General features: G+C 40.4%; 1 protein-coding gene across 1 annotated transcript in view; it reads left to right on the forward strand.

The window, feature by feature from the left end:
* Window positions 1-4597: 4597 nt before the first annotated feature.
* The window catches only part of LOC127526997 (epididymal sperm-binding protein 1-like), a 53043-nt gene continuing 40848 nt past the window's right edge, over window positions 4598-16792 (forward strand). The window contains exons 1-2 of the mRNA XM_051924292.1: window positions 4598-4655; window positions 16509-16642. Of these exons, the coding sequence (XP_051780252.1) occupies window positions 16558-16642 (85 nt within the window). The 5' untranslated portion in view covers window positions 4598-4655; window positions 16509-16557. The remainder of the gene's footprint in view (window positions 4656-16508; window positions 16643-16792) is intronic.

A 16792-nucleotide genomic window follows, 5' to 3' on the forward strand; every position in this document is an offset into this window, starting at 1 on the left:
TGCAGGGCCAAGCTATATGGAGAAGGCAAACCAACCCCACATACAGTAGAAGTGGGAAAAGCTGAAGAAGAAGATGGAGTGTACTTTATGGAAGTGTAATATTCATACTAGAGTTGTGCATGTGACACTGTCAAATGCCTTTTTTGTAGTCAATGACTCCAGTGTGTAGGTTTCTGTTCTTCTTTTATTTTTGCCTGTTCACAGAGTCAATTAAGAGCTGCTTCAGCAAGCCATGTGTTGCCTTTGGAAGGTTTTTTGTTGTTCTTTAAGTATCTCATTATTTGTGATGTCTGTGTATATTTTGTTTGTTGTGCATGCAGTATTTTGTTGAGTGTAGGCAGACAAGTGACAGTTCTATAGTTTTAGGCATCTGTAGTGTCTTTTGACTTTGGTTTCTTGTCTGTAATGCCTTCATTTAAAAACCAAGGTGTCTCCTGTGGGTTGTGTGTAATTGATGTCCATTTCTCTGCAAGTACTGAGTGCTTTGCTAGCTTAAAGAATAATACTTTAACCAATCTGCCATATTGTCAAAGTGCAAGGTGTGGAAGCCTTTTAGCTTTGACCATTCCTGCTAACCCCAAACCAATTACTAAATATTTCACACACAATGAGTAAAGAATACTGGAAAGAGTAATTCCAAAGAATATGTTCAGACGTTTACAGAGTTAACAGTCAACCAGGGTACCACAATGGGTAGTGCTGCTAACTCAAAGATCCAGTTTCTAAGGCTCAATTCCTACTTGCAGAGCTTTTCCATATGGATTCTGCATGCCCTCCTTGTGTCATTTCAAGTTTTTCCTCCCACATTTCCAATGATGTTCAGGCTGGGTTAGCTGGTGATTCCAAGCTGGTTCACGTCTTTGTGAGTGTGTGAGTGTGCACAAATGGACCTTCTGTCCTGCGGTGTGTGCTGCATTACACCTGAGGCTGCTAGGACAGGTTCTGACCAACCCTGAACAGGTTTAAGTGAGTTTCAGAAGGTCATCTTATATACAGCACCACCCACCCGGACTCATATCCCCCATTCACATACAGACAATGCGCATCAGCATCATTGGCAGTACAACTGCAGGTTTGTCCAAATGACACAATTGAAAGTCTAAAGCATCTTTTCACATTTAAAACCACCAAGTCCTGCATTTTATGTTCTATTGTACTGGATGGCTTTTATTTTAAATAGTATTGAATTGTAATATTTTTTTGGTCCGTAAAGTGACTTTTCATTGTGCATGCTTCTAGGTATGCTTTATAAAATAAATACTGTTAGAATAAAATTCATGAGGATGTTTGCTTTTCCTTTGAATTAACGTCAGTTAAAAATTGCTATGCATGTTTGATACTTTCCAGCGTTAAGTCTGATCAGACGACATGACAATGGTGAAGTGGCAGAGTTTGGCTTAAAGATGAATACTTTAATCACTCTGCTAGATTGCCATACTGCAATATGGTAAATGAATGAATAAATAAATAAATAATACATTTTAATTCATAAATAAAAAAAAAATTATTATTATTATTATTTTTACTAGCAGACTCCGCCCCCTGCTCACTTTGCTTGTCCACCCCTGATCTGAATATACAATTTAAAGAGATTGTTATTTTCATGGGAATTGTTACATACTCTTTCGATTCTATGTTGCATTGCTTCTGCATGATCATAAATATACACCCAACCAAATTGTGGTTTCTTCGAAATTAAACTTGTCACAGCTTTAATTGATGCGGGACCACAGATTCTCATAGCGTATGTTCCATTATTGTGCACACCTATGTATTGAGCATTGAATGACGCTAACGCGAAAAGGTTATTGTAGATTTGGATATTTTGCCTGTAGTGTTTGTGAATTTCTCTTTCACCAAACAACAAATCTTTTAATTCTCGCTGATATGCCTCTTCATTGGGAGGCAACACTACTTTTCACTGATGGCAACATGAATTAGACGATCTACAAGTCTCCAACAATATCTACATACTTCTGACATATCACCTATGTACATTCGATCTCTGTTTGCTGTTCCGTTATTTCACAGAGTAATAATCTCCGTTTGTTTATGCTACAGCAATCTTTACTTTCTTTTTTTTGGTACTTTCGAATTTTACTACTTTCAGATTCTTTAACTTGCTCAGTATGTGTATCGCGCCAACGTTTTTTTGAGCCTTTAGAATTCCACTGCTTTCATAAATCCTAACCTGCTCTGCATGTGTATCACGCCAACATTTTTGAACGTCTTTATGAAGTCTTTTATTTCTGACCCCGATTGGACCTACGAGGTTTTCAATTCCACTTGGTCCCAGCTGATTATTACTTTCCTTATTTTCAGAATTTGCACATAACTGCTCTCTCTTCTTCGTTTAGTCGTTGACGTTCCATCTAGAATGTATAAAATTTTTAAGAGCTGGGAGCACATGAAGTGTGTCTGCCAAAAGCATTCCAACAACTGAGAGGTTGGATATCTGTGATCTTGTTTTAAATTGTTTGTAAGTAGGGCGTGATGTGCAAAAGTCATCATCTCACGTGTCTTGCTTCCAAAGGTTGTATAGTTTAGTCTCGCTGGATGTCAAAGTGTCTTTCCGAAAAGATCACGTCTCGACCCAAGATATTTTTATTATAATAGAGCGATTATTAAGTGGTAGAATGGTGGGCGTGTTGGCCATGTTGGTTCTGAAGCTAAGGATCTACGCCAGTTATTGCCAGAAGACATTCTACTCCATTGGGCCCTTGAGCATGGCCCTTAAATTGCAATTGCTCCAGGGCACTATATAATAGCAGATCTTGTGCTCTGACCACAAGGGGTATGTGTTAATTACATTTATTTGTACTTGTACAATTAAATTGCATTATTATTATTATTATTATTATTATTATTATTATTATTATTATTATTATTATTATTATTATTAAGAAAACTCAACTTCCCTAATAAACCAATGGCTGAAAACAGCTGGGCTAAAATCCAAACAGAGAGTTTTATCATCGCTGCCCAAGACCAGACCATCAAGACCAGCTACTATCAAATGTGGCACAGACCCAGCGTGTGGGATATGTGGTCAATTCCAGGACACCATTGGCCATATCATGGCAGGATGCCCTGAACTGACCAAAACTAAATACCTTTATAGACACAATAAGGCCACCACACACCTGCACTGGGACATCTGCAAAGAATTCAACATCAACACAAAAGGAAAATGACAGGAGTGTGAGCCCCCAAAATAGTAACAAGAACAAGATAACATCACAATCCTGGGGGACATGCCAATACAGACAGATCGTGAGATAAAGGCCAACAGGCGAGACATCGTCATTAAGAACAAAAAAGAAAAACAACCTGTGTGCTCAATGATATATCCACACCTCAATAAAAGTAACCAAGAAACTGTGAAAATATAAAGACCTTGAAATCGAGGTTGAGTGAATGTGGGAAATGAAAGCCACAACAATATCAGTAGTAATAGGAGCCCTCAGACTTATAAAGAAAGGAATGGAGAAAAATACCCAACAGACAGACATTGTCCAACCCATTATATCCTAACACAGGCTCACGGGGGTCTGCTGGATCCAATCCCAGCCAGCACCAGGCGCAAGGCAGGAACAAATCCCAGGTATGGCGCCAGCCCACCTCAGGACACACACACACCAAGCACACACTAGGGACAATTTAGGATCGCCAATGCACCCAACCTGCATGTCTTTGGACTGTGGGAGGAAACCCACGCAGACAAGGGGAGAACATGCAAACTCCATGCAGGGAGGCAGCAGTGCTACCACTGCGCCACACTGTTGCCCTATACCCAGCAGATCTCGGTTAATAGAATTACAGAAGATCATACTACTTGGAACATGTCCTAAGAAAGGCACTGTCCATTAAATAAACTTCTTCCTCATTCTAACATTAAGCCCAAGGAATGGACCCGGTTAATAAAGTATCTATCTATCTATCTATCTATCTATCTATCTATCTATCTATCTATCTATCTATTATGTTCTATTATGACATGAATTCAAATGGACTAATAATAATAATAATAATAATAATAATAATTACATTTTTTTCAGGACTTTATTTATGTGCACAGAGTCCACTTATTCCAGTCCAGAGTCACAGGAAACTATTCAAGCAACATGTGGTCCTAAGCAGGAAACATCCCAGTCATTTGCAATGAAGTAAAACACTCAGATAATCACATTTACACATTCAGGCCATGCGGATAATGCAATGCAAACACAGGGAGAATATACAAACTGCAAGCAGATGGCAGGTGACTGAGATAAGATTTAAACGATCTTGCTGAGATAATTTAATTGCATTTTTAGTGCCATTTCCCTCTTTCTCTCTCACGCCGTCTTATTTTAACTAAAGTATTTTCTGCTGTTGTTTTTTTTTTTTACACGGGCCTTTCATAAGGAAGTCAGTTTTAAGATTAAGCGTGGCTACATTTATATGACCAGTTGCGTACACGACACTTATTTTTAAAGTCAGCTAATGGGTTATTTATCAAGGAAGGAAACACAAAAACTTACTAACGAATAAGCTTGGGGGCGTTAAGATGTTCCGACTGCCTCACCCCAGTCAGCATAATTAGCGGTTTTTGAAGGTTCCATTTAGCAGTTGACTGCGGATCCAAATCGCGTAAACTTCACTTTGGGTGGAGGGTAAGTTACCTGTTCTTTCCTAGAGCTTATAAATGGGGTTTATCCGCTAAAAGAAAAGAAATGCAAATAAAAAGTGCGAAAACAATATTTAACAATGCATACTGGGTATTTTATCTTTAAAGCTGCTGGACTGTCCTTCATAAATAACACCGTTATGGAATTCATATTCTCCTGATTTAAATCACGCTTTTATTAATTATAAGAGTACAGCTGTGCCGCGATGTTAACATGCAAGCACGAATTGGGTTGTTGCTGATCATGAAAGACGCTATACGAATGTTCCTGGAAACATGACTTATTTCGATATTACAGTTTTTAGGAGCTTCTGTGTGGTTTCGCAGAGGACACTTCTGATTAAAGCTACTTAGCTGGGATCAAAAGATCATTTGCCTCTCTGTGTGCAGCGCGGAGGAAACTGAAGGAAAGGGAGGCGGAGGGTCGGTGGTCCCAGATATACAAAACGGTGCTTGGAGAGACTTCTGAAGTGACAGAGCTGCATGCTGGATCTGTTAGATTCGCTCTTTATAATTAATTTATCACAACCTGCATCCCAGTGCCTCGACAATCAATCAGTGTTGTAGCAGTCGTGAAAAAAGAAGCAAATCTGCGACTTTAATTTTTTTTTTTTTTTTGGTTATTTAACAACTTCTTTGTCAGTGTAGGCGACACGGTGGCGCAGTGGTAGCGCTTCTGCCTCACAGTTAGGAGACCCGGGTTCGCTTCGGGTCCTCCCTGCGTGGAGTTTGCATGTTCTCCCCGTGTCTGCGTGGGTTTCCTCCCACACTCCGAAGACATGCAGGTTAGGTGGATTGGCGATTCTAAAATTGGCCCTAGTGTGTGCTTGGTGTGTGGGTGTGTTTGTGTGTGTCCTGTGGTGGGTTGGCACCCTACCCGGGATTGGTTCCTGCCTTGTGCCCTGTGTTGGCTGGGATTGGCTCCAGCAGACCCCCGTGACCCTGTGTTCGGATTCAGCGGGTTGGAAAATGGATGGATTGTTCTTTAATGTAAGAAACAATATTTCATAAACTATATTACTTGTGCACTGAAATCCTATACGTGTGAGTGGAAACAACGGGGTCTCATGACAAAAACTTGAATCCAAAGTCACAAAATTGCGACTCCAGGTAGCAAAACCGCGCTGTTTTCAGTTGTGGGTAGAACCCCCCGACATTACTGCGGAGAACAAAACGACCTGACACAGTTCAGTGTCTAACAGGGTTCAGCTCCTGCGAACCGACTTCGTAACACTGTGCTCTATGAATTATTTCATTGGTCTTTAACATACAGAGCCTTTTATTTAAAGTATTAAAATGCTTTATAGAACATAATGCACTATAATGCATTTAAAATTGTAGGCTATCAAATTGCAAAAGGGTGACGTACTTATCTTGATCGATAATAACTGGTCAGTATAAGCCTAAGTCAGAAGTAATAGCTCCTGTCTAGTTAGGATTTCTTCGCATTTTCAGGGTCACATTAACAGTACTTATTAGGTTGGAGTACTAAGTTTCATTGAGAAGGGTGTTCTGCCAGTTTTTACTGCCCTATTCAATTTTACTGCCACCCGTGTCAGTGGTAGTGCTCCCACCTTGTGGTACGGAGATTGGGGTTCACATTCCAGGTGTCTCCTACATGATGTTCTCCCTGCATAGCTGTGGGTATCCTTTGGGGGGCTCCAGTGTTCACCCTGCAATAAACTGGCTCCAAGTCCAAGGATTGTTTCTGCCTTGTTTGTGCCCATTGATTGCTGGGATTGGCTCTAGCTGCCCTGTGACCCTGCCCTGGATAAGTGGTTTAGGAAGATGGATGGATGGATGTGTTTAAAATGAGGGAATCAAAATGTGTCTGCCAACAAACAGAAATGTGAATTGCCAGAACTGAAAATCAAAAAATAAGGAAAATAAGATTTGAAGGATAATTTTTGACATTCATACTAATAAAAGAGATTTGAAAATTTATGATTTAAATATGTTCTCTTTAAGTTTAACACCTCTGACAGATCTAATATGTGTCAGATTTGCTTATAACATTTCTCTACAAGGGTTCAAGAGGGTCTGTTAGTGACCAGTATACACAACCAAGTGAAATTTAGAGGCAGTAAGTTCTCTCTCATATTCTCCCGTGTTTGTGTGTGTATATATATATACAGTATATAATATGTGTGTGTGTTTATATTTGTATATCTTATATATAAACGTCTACGCATGGAAGTGTGTGTGTCGTGTATCTGTCCGGCCCAGAAGTGAGAGGTGAAGTCAGGGTAAGGAAACAGACAACGCGTTTACCCGCTAATAACACAAGCGATGCCCCCACGTCAGCAAAACGAAACCTCAGAAGAAAGTCAAAGTCAAAGTGAACTTTATTGTCATCTCAACCATACACAAGTATACAGATAGACGAAACTGCGAAGCTCAGGGTCCACAGTGTAACAACATGACGTGCAAATAATAAATTAAAAATATTAAAATTATAAAAATTAAAAACACAAACAAGACAAGACATTGTGCAAAGATAGGACAAAGAAGTAGCTGCGATATTAATGTGTAAGATATCCATCCATCCATCCATTTTCCAACCCGCTGAATCCAAACACAGGGTCACGGGGGTCTGCTGGAGCCAATCCCAGCCAACACAGGGCACAAGGCAGGAACCAATCCCGGGCAGGGTGCCAACCCACTGCAGGACACACACAAACACACCAAGCACACACTAGGGCCAATTTAGAATCGCCAATCCACCTAACCTGCATGTATTTGGACTGTGGGAGGAAACCGGAACGCCCGGAGGAAACTCACCCAGACACGGGGAGAACATGCAAACTCCACGCAGGGAGGACCCGGGAAGCGAACCCAGGTCTCCTAACTGCGAGGCAGCAGCGCTACCCACTGCGCCACCGTGCCACCCTGTGTAAGATATGTAATATAATAAATACATAATAAATAATAGATATAGATAATACAGATAATAAGAAAGACAAAGTCGCTTAGCCGCTAACATCGGCAAACTGGCATTCCTTTTACTTTTCCTCCAGCCGCTAATGCACATTGACAAAACGAGTCCTCCTAGGAGAGAGATACCCAGAGTAGTTCCTTTTATTTTCCTGACATCTCTACAATTCAGTTTATTTTCTGACGATCTCAATAGTTTCTAGGACCCCGGCTTTTTACAGCACAGGCTTACATGGCTAGTATATATATACTTACATACACAATGTATAAATTTTGTTTACTCGTCAATTAAAAAGGCATGTCAACTATGTAGTGTATGTAACCAGTTTCAGTCCTGTATTTCCCAGCCAATGTACCTTCCCTTTCTCAGTAGATAGGCCCAATTGTGCTCCACCCAGCCTACCTTGGCACCTCTATAAGACTAGCAGACAACAAATAATAACAATTCTTTACATTTATATAGCGCTTTTCTCACTACTCAAAGTGCTCTACGCACAGGGAGGACCTGGGAAGCAAACCTACAGTACAACCTCCTTACTGCAAAGCAGCAGTGCTACCACTGCACCTCAATGAGGATTCAGATCTTCCTACACTGTTGCAGATAATGCAATAGAAAGAAAAGTTAGCCAAATGGTCAGATAAAAAGAATAAGAAACAATAATAGAATTATCCTAACTTAAGTGAGTGACAATATCAAGGTAGCACATATCTTCTGAAGACCTGATCGCCATCTGCTTAGAGCCTTAGTTTCACCATCTGACTTACCATTCAGGTTGGCCATTGTGGATGTCTCACTTCTAAATAAATGGGAACCAAATTGGGTTCAACTGCTTCCTTTTGGGAATCTCTGTAAACCAAAAGTGCTGTGCCTTAAGAAAGCCTCATCTCCTGTGCTGTGCCCCTTTCTTTGGTATATCATTGGTGCCTTCACCAAGCACCGCAGGTCGTTCCTGACTTTCAATGACAGACATGGGCCCGTTGCTTTCTGGTCCATTTTAAATTTGTGAATGCATTAAGGTACAGTGTCTTTAGACCACTTGATGTGTTTGAAAAAGAGACCCAAGACTTGCTGCCACAAGTTCCCTAATCTAAAGGCCAATGCAAATGTCATCACAAAGGTGCCCTGAACACATCAAACTCCTAGTCCTCTTTATATACTCTTTTTAATGCTTCTAAAAGTTTTACCCACTTTCCCCTACAATTGTTTCTCCTTTGCCGCTGCTCATGCTGGCAAGTCTGGATTCTCAGTCCTGAACTCCCCGGCAGAAGGGCAACAGCAGTTCTAGAAAATGATTTATTTGTATTTCACACAATTCATAAGCTTAGTGTCAGTCGCTCTAATTTACTACTGAATATTCCTAAGGCAAAAGATATGGTTGCAGATTTCAGGTGCTCTCCACCATCCACTGTCTCAATTTTAATTAAAGGGGAGACGATTGAGATGGTAGAGCAATACAAATATCTAGGAACAATCATTGATAACAAACTAAACTTTGATCTTAACACAGAGCCAATCTGTAAAAAAGGGCAGACACGACTTTGCTTTCTTAGGAAACTCAACTGATTTAAAGTAGACAAAATCATAATGGCACTTCTTTATAAGTCATCTATTGAAACCATTGTTACATTTGCTTTTATCTGTCAGTTTGACAACCTCAGCAATAAGAATATAAGCCATCATAACACCATTTTAAAAATTTGCATTAGAATTATTGGTTCACAGCGGACGTCTATCACTAAAATGATAGCAAACAGGTTAGAAAGAAAGCCAACTCAATTCTGTCAGACAGTAGCCATCCTCTTTGCTCGAAATTCCAGTTGTTGCCATCAGGCTGCAGATTTAGGTTTCCAAAGGTAAAGGGCAACAGGTCTAAGAAGTCTTTTATTCCTGGAGCTATACACATGTTAAATTCTGATACTTGTAGGGATGCTGCTAAATGTTCAATTCTGCGTTATTATTTTGTGTACTGTTGAAAGTAAGGATACGTCTTTGTATTGATCTTGAGTGTGTCTTTATGAAGTAACATTGGTTGTCAAATGTTGTGTCACTGTTTATTAATTAGATCTCTGTAACAATGATTTCTGGTTTTGTACTTTCCTCCTGCAAACAAATATCCCTCTGGAATAGTAAAGTCTACCTAAACCTAAACCTAAACGTAAACCTTAGTGTCAACGTTGCAGAGCATCAGGGCCAAATATACAAAGCAATAAAGTAATGGAGTTTATTCTTGACATTACAAATGTAATGTATGGTATTGTTTTGTAATTACAATTGTTTTATTTCTCAAAAAGTGAGTGTAATTTTGCAAAGTTATTTCCTGCTTGCAAGCAGCTCCATCTCCCATGTGTGTTGTGACAGTAGATGGCGCTATACCAGCGTTTAACCCGACACAGACAGACGCAGGAGGCACATGTATAAAAACAAATACATGTTTTTATTTTCTTTTTTCTTCACCTGTGCACAACGTCTTCCCCATTTCCCACAGGCACACAATACAGTCCCAATCTTTCTCCTCCACTTCTATCCAGCAAGCTTTGTCTCCTTCCTCCCGACTCTGGCTCCTGGAATGGTGATTGGTGGCTCCTTTTATAACACCCCCAGAAGTGCTCCAGGTGCTCGTTGACCTACTTCTGGCAGCACTTCCAGGTGTGGCGGAAAACCCGCTCAAGAGGGCTCAGCAGCTGTTGCTGCACCAACTAACCGCACCCCAGGATCCCAAAAAGGGCTCTAGATAACTCCAGCTCCAATGAAGCCCTGCTGGAATCTGAGGCACCACTGCAACCCATGGGAGCTGCCATCTAACTTCTCGGGGGAGGTACTGTTCTGCCCATGCTTGCTCCCCCGGTCCTCTCTGTGAAGAGGCGTCACGGCCAGACAAGCACCCTGGCCGTCTGTGACAGTGTGCTTCTGTGACAGAGAAAGAGAGACTCATTTCTAAATTGGTGTATCATGAGTATGGATATATGTGTATGTGTGTTTTGGGTTGTGATACAGGATGGGTTGTGGGGGGCTCTGTGAAGGACTGTCTGGATCTCCATGCTACTAAGATTTGCTCTAGACCCGAAGACCCTGAATTGGATTAAGTGAATTTGAGACTATTAAACTTACCAAGAAACAGGAGTCAGAGCTGGAGGTGGCAGAGTTAAAGATGTTAAGACTTGCATTGGATGTGACGAGGATGGACAGGATTAGAAATGAGGACATTAGAGGGTCGGCTCAGGTTGGACGGATGGGAGACAAAGTCAGAGAGGTGAGATTGTGTTGGTTTGGAGAGATGCTGGGTATATTGGGAAAAGGGTGTTAAGGACAGAGCTGCCAGGCAAGTGGAAAAGAGGAAGGCCTAAGAGGAGGTTTATGGATGTGGTAAGAGAGGAAATTCAGGTGATGGGTGTAACAGAACAAGATGACGAGGACAGAAAGATATGGAAGAAGATGATCCGCTGTGGCAACCCCTAACGGGAGCAGCCAAAACAAGAAGAAGAAAAAGAAAAGTTATATTATTGTTCTTTTCTGCAACATTGCACTTTTCTGTTTCTTAACTTGAAAGACACTATATGAAAAATACTATTTAATTTTGAAAAGGTTGAACTCATATCTCAACAACAACAACAACATTTATTTATATAGCACATTTTCATACAAATGATGTAGCTCAAAGTGCTTTACATGATGAAGAAAGAGAAAAAAGACAAAATAAAATAAGGGAACGCTAATCAACATAGAATAAAAGTAAGGTCATATGGCCAGAAAGGACAGAAAAAACAAAAAAAAACTCCAGATGGCTGGAGAAAAAAATTAAATCTGCAGTGGTTCCAAGGCCATAAGACCACCCAGCCCCTTCTAGGCATTCTACCTAACATAAATGACCTCAATCAGTCATCATTGTATTCAGGGTTCTCATGGAAGAACTTGATGAGGACAGTCATGTAGACTTCTGACCTTTAATCCATTAACGTAGGGAGATAACGGTGCTTTGATCAGGTGGTGGTGGTGGAGATTGCCACCACAGAAAATCAGAAACAGAACAGCAGAGAAAGTACAAGTTAGTACGGAATACGGAGCGACCAGGAATGATAATGATAACTAAATGCATATACAGAGTATCAGGATTAAACTAAAATGAAGCTGTGAGAAAGCCATGTTAAAGTAATGTATTTTTAGAAGTTTTTTAAAGTGCTCCATTGTATTAGCCTGGCGAATTTCTATTGCTCAGCTATTCCAGATTTTAGGTGCCTAACAGCAGAAGGCCACCTCACCACTTCTTTAAAGTTTAGCTCTTGGAATTATAAGCAGACACTCATTTGAAGATCTAAGGTTATGATTTGGAGTATAAGGTGAAAGTCATTCTGAAATAGAGGATGGAGCAGATTATTGAAGGCTTTGTAAACCATAAGCAGGATTTTAAAGTCAATTCTAAATGACACAGATAACCAATGTAGTGACATCAAAACTGGAGAGATGTGCTCAGATATTTTTTTCCTAATTAAGATTATGGCAGCTCCATTCTGCACTCGTTGTAAGCGATTGATCTCTTTTTTGGGTGGTCCTGAGAGGAGTGCGTTACAGTAATCTAGCCGAATGAAAACAAAAGCGTGAACTATTTTCTCAGCATCTTGCAATGTTATAAGAGGTCTAACTTTTGTTATATTTCTTAAGTGAAAGAATGCTGTCCTAGTAATCTGATTAATATATGATTTAAAGTTCAGGTCAGAGTCAATAGTTACCCCTAAATTCTTTACCTCCATCTTGACTTTTAATCCTAATGCATCATGTTTATTTCTAATACCCTCATTATATCCATTATTGCCAATCACTAAAATTTCAGTTTTCTCTTTAATTAGTTTGTGAAAATTACTACTCATCCAATTAGAAACACAAGTAAGACATTGTGTCAGTGAATCAAGAGAGTCGGGGTCATCAGGTGCTATTGATAAATATAGTTGTATGTCATCAGCATAGCTATGGTAGCTCACGTTATGCCCAGAGATAATCTGACCTAACGGAAGCATGTAAATTGAAAAGAGCAGCGGACCCAGAATAGAGCCTTGTGGAATACCATATAGAATATCATGTGTCTTTGAAGTATAATTAGCACAACTAAAGAAATTTCTACCTGCCAGGTAAGACTCAAACCAATTTAAGACACTGCCAGAGAGGCCCACCCATTGACTAAGGCGATTTCTAAGAAATCGATCAAATGAAACCTCAGCACTAAGTCACATTTATTAATCCTCTTGTGTCACATTGCCAATCACTTCATTTTCTTCACCTGTAAATGAGGCTTCAATATGCTTGTGATGGCTCCCTATAGTCCGTCTATGGCAGGGGTGGCCAACTCCAATCCTGGAGAGCTATAGACTCTTCAGTAGGCGAGCGACTCTCCATGCTAGTGTTTATATCTGGACGGTGTATGTGCCCAATAAAGAAGTCTGACTGTATTCTCCTACCATTGCTCGTGTACTGAAGTGTCCACAGGCATTTTTCATGGCATTACACGTGTAATTTGTGAGCATGCCCTTGCCTATCAAACAGAGGAAGCTCTGCAGTCTACTTGTGACTTTATGCTTTAGGAAGATAAGTAAATAAATCAAGGTAAATAACATTCGATCTGGATTTTATATAAGTAACATATAAATATTTTTTATGTAAAGACCATCATAAAACATAATCACAAGCAGGACGTTGCACGATATGTTGGTGAGCTCTGTAAGCCATGCTGCTTCATTGGAGGACAGGTGTGGGGCAGACCTCCTGGCAGGATGACGCCCAACCTTTCGGTGCATCCAAACGGCACCATCTTTCATCTTTATGCCTGGTGCAGCTGCGTTGTCCTTACATGTGAGAGGCCGCTTCTGTTCTCTTTCTCCGATGTAGAACCCTCGTCCTCATCTGAGTTCACCTCTGTTATAGTTCGTCTTTATTTGAAAACTAACTGTGTCAGATCAGGAGGAGCGTGAATGCGACTGAGAGAATAAAACTGAATAAAAAAAAAAAATGCTAACCTTTACAAGTACCATACATCTACACCGGCTGTTACAGACTCAAATCAAATGTATGTTTTTATTGTATAATAGCAACAATAAGAGCAGCTCAATACTTAAAATGTTAATTTTCGGACACGTGAAGGCTCGAACTGGCAACTCTTTGAATAGGAGTCAGCAGCTCTTATGGCTGTACTACCAAAGAAGTCGCTCCAATGAACCACACTAACCCGATTTCTATTTCTTCAGTTATAGTCTTGAATAAAAGCACACTTGTTCTGTTATATTTATACCTTTTGTGAAAGTGCTTATTTCATATTTGGACTAAAAACCCCTTAGCACTTTGCAAGTGGCTACGAGAAAAAGGGCTACATACAGTTTATCCAAACAATGACATTTTATTAAGAATGTTTGTCTGTACGCCAGTGACAAAATCCTTTTTCTTCTCTGAAAAGAATCAAGGATCATTTCAGATCTACGATGCTGCAAAATAAGATGAATGCCCTTGCACTTCTTTGCATTGAAGCAGATTTCACAAGATCTGTCGACTTCAATGAAACAACTGAAACCTTTTCATGGACAAACCTCAAAGGAAGAAATTCTAGGAGGTATTTAAGACGACTTGAAGAAATTCAATGGAAAGTTTTTTTGTAGTACTGTAGTTTTGAATTAAAAATATAATGTGGTTCAAAGATTATAAAGATTGTATTAAGTGCTTATATGTTTCAAAAATAAACTATTACATATTAAATTGAAAATTATAAATCAACTTGGGGGGGGGCGCAGAATTATGTGCTTTGGCCAATGGTGTATAAATGTGTAAATCCGGCCCAGTTTTTAGCCTATACAGCTCTAGGTACTACTTCACTCCCTGATAAACAAGGCTTGAGCTGGGAGAGCGATTTTTGCCGTTTCTGTGGCGGTGGGAGGATGGGATAGCGGGCTGCTTGCTGCTTGGGCTTATTGACACATTTACAAGACGCTGACGGAGAGGTGCGAGCGGATTTAAGGTGGGCCGGATTCAGATTTACAAGTTTTTTCGTAGGCTTTGGTAATTCTAGTGTTATCTCTCTCTATATATATATAAAAATCCAACGTCTGTCTGTCTGTTTGTCTGTCTGTATATCTATCCGCTTTTCACGAGAGAACTACTTTTTAAATCGGGATTTTTTCTACAATTTGCTTGAACATTCTGGTTGATTTTGCGACTTCTCTCATCACACTAAGTATCATAGTTCGCTGGCAGGAGTGATATATTCATGCTAATCCGATACAGAAACTGCAGGCCAAGGGGAGGGGGAGGCATAAAATTAATCAATTGGACCTCAAATTATTCGACTCACTATCTCGGACATACACTTCAATAAATGCCATTTCAGAACACAACGATTCAGTTCATTATCCTACAGAATTTTTTAATTCCATTAATCCTCCTGGTGTAATTTAGCATTGAAGTTAGGAGCACCGATTATCCTTTTCAGAAGCCTGAGTCCACCCAAATTTTGCAATGGTACCCATCTCCAGGTCTGTCAACTTCAGAACAACATCATAGAGGTGGTAATCATCACAGGATGTGTCATTGGTGAGAGGGTTTTAACCCCTCGCATTCCTCTAATCGCGATGGACGTGCCCTTTCAAGTCAAGAGATTACAGTTCCCGGTGAAGCTTTGCTTTGCAATGTCAATTAACAAGGCCCGGGGACAGACCTACAAGTTGGAAGGGGTTGATCTTAGCTCACCCGGCTTCTCGCATGGTCAGCTTTATGTGGCTATCTCCTGGGTTAGTTCCCAAAGAAACTTCTATGTCCTCTCCCCTGATAGCAAAACCAAAAATATTGTATATCAAGTGACCCTCTGATACGAAACCTATCAATATAAATTGTTCTCAATACAAATTACATTTTTTTTTTAAATTTCTTAATTGATTTGTAAAGTTTGTCCTGTTTCACTATTATGCGGGTGGCGCCGCGGGGGACAGCTAGTTAGCAATAAGATGCAACTGACAAAGGAAGCAGCAGTTCTTCATCTCGCTTGTCTCCAATTCCACCCATGTATTTTCATCATTAACTATTTGGTTCAATTAATAACTCAGAAGGAAACTGAAGAGAAAGTGAAGAACTGAAAATTACTCATCTGTTTTAGGTTTCAAATCACTTGGATGACACACATATCATTAGAAAGGAAAAAAGAATATATGATTCTTGAGTTTCCTCCACAGGGTGTCTGGGCTCTCCCTTAAAGATAGGGTGAGAAGCTCAGTCATCCGGGAGCGGCTCAGAGTAGAGCCGCTGCTCGTCCGCATTGAGAGGAGTCAGATGAGGTGGCTCGGGCATCTGATCAGGATGCCTCCTGGACGGCATGGAGGCCCCGGGGAAGACCCAGGACACGCTGGATGGACTATGTCTCCCGGCTGGGCTGGGAACGCCTTGGGATTCTCCCGGAAGAGCTAGAAGAAGTGGCCGGAGAGAGGGAAGTCCGGGCATCTCTGCTCAAGCTGCTGCCCCCGCGACCCGACCTCAGATAAATGGAAGAGAATGGATGGATGGATGGATGATTTAAGAATGAACTGACATGATAGATGAAGCCATGAGCTTAAATATGATCTGTGATTGGTTGAGGATGAGCTTCTAATTAAGCAACTGGGTTGGAATAAAAACCTGCAGTCACTGCGGCTCCCATGGGGCCCTAGGCCACCACCGATCTACGGTATGTTGAAATTTGGAGCAAATCACCACAACAATTATAATTTGATGGGATTTTTGTTCCAGAAGGGGGAATTGCCTAACATGATTATGGAACCTGTAACATTTAAAAATGATTACATGTTGAACATTGCCTTTTCACAGGACGTTAGAGTCCCTATAGAATCTCAGGATGCTTGGAAAATGCTGAATTGTCTTTCATTTATGAAAATATTTTCACAGGTCATTTTTGTTTCCATCGTGGCCTAAAGACTATTCCAACTGCTTGACTATGGTGAACAACGGTGCAGCACGCAGAATGTGGAATCTGAACCTGTCAATACTCCTTCTCTTAAATGCTTTTAGCACATTAGAAGGTAAGTTTTACTTATTTTCTTTTAGGATTGGCTTGGGTAAAAGGGTTTGCGTCATATTTAATTTCTCTCTTTTTAATAAAGGTTATTTTGTGGTAATAAGATTCAAAGTGGCTTCACTCTCCCAGTCAGTTTGCTGATCTTGGTTTTTGT

This window comes from Erpetoichthys calabaricus, chromosome 3, assembly GCF_900747795.2.
Source record: "Erpetoichthys calabaricus chromosome 3, fErpCal1.3, whole genome shotgun sequence".
Classification (NCBI taxonomy): Eukaryota; Metazoa; Chordata; class Cladistia; order Polypteriformes; family Polypteridae; genus Erpetoichthys; species Erpetoichthys calabaricus.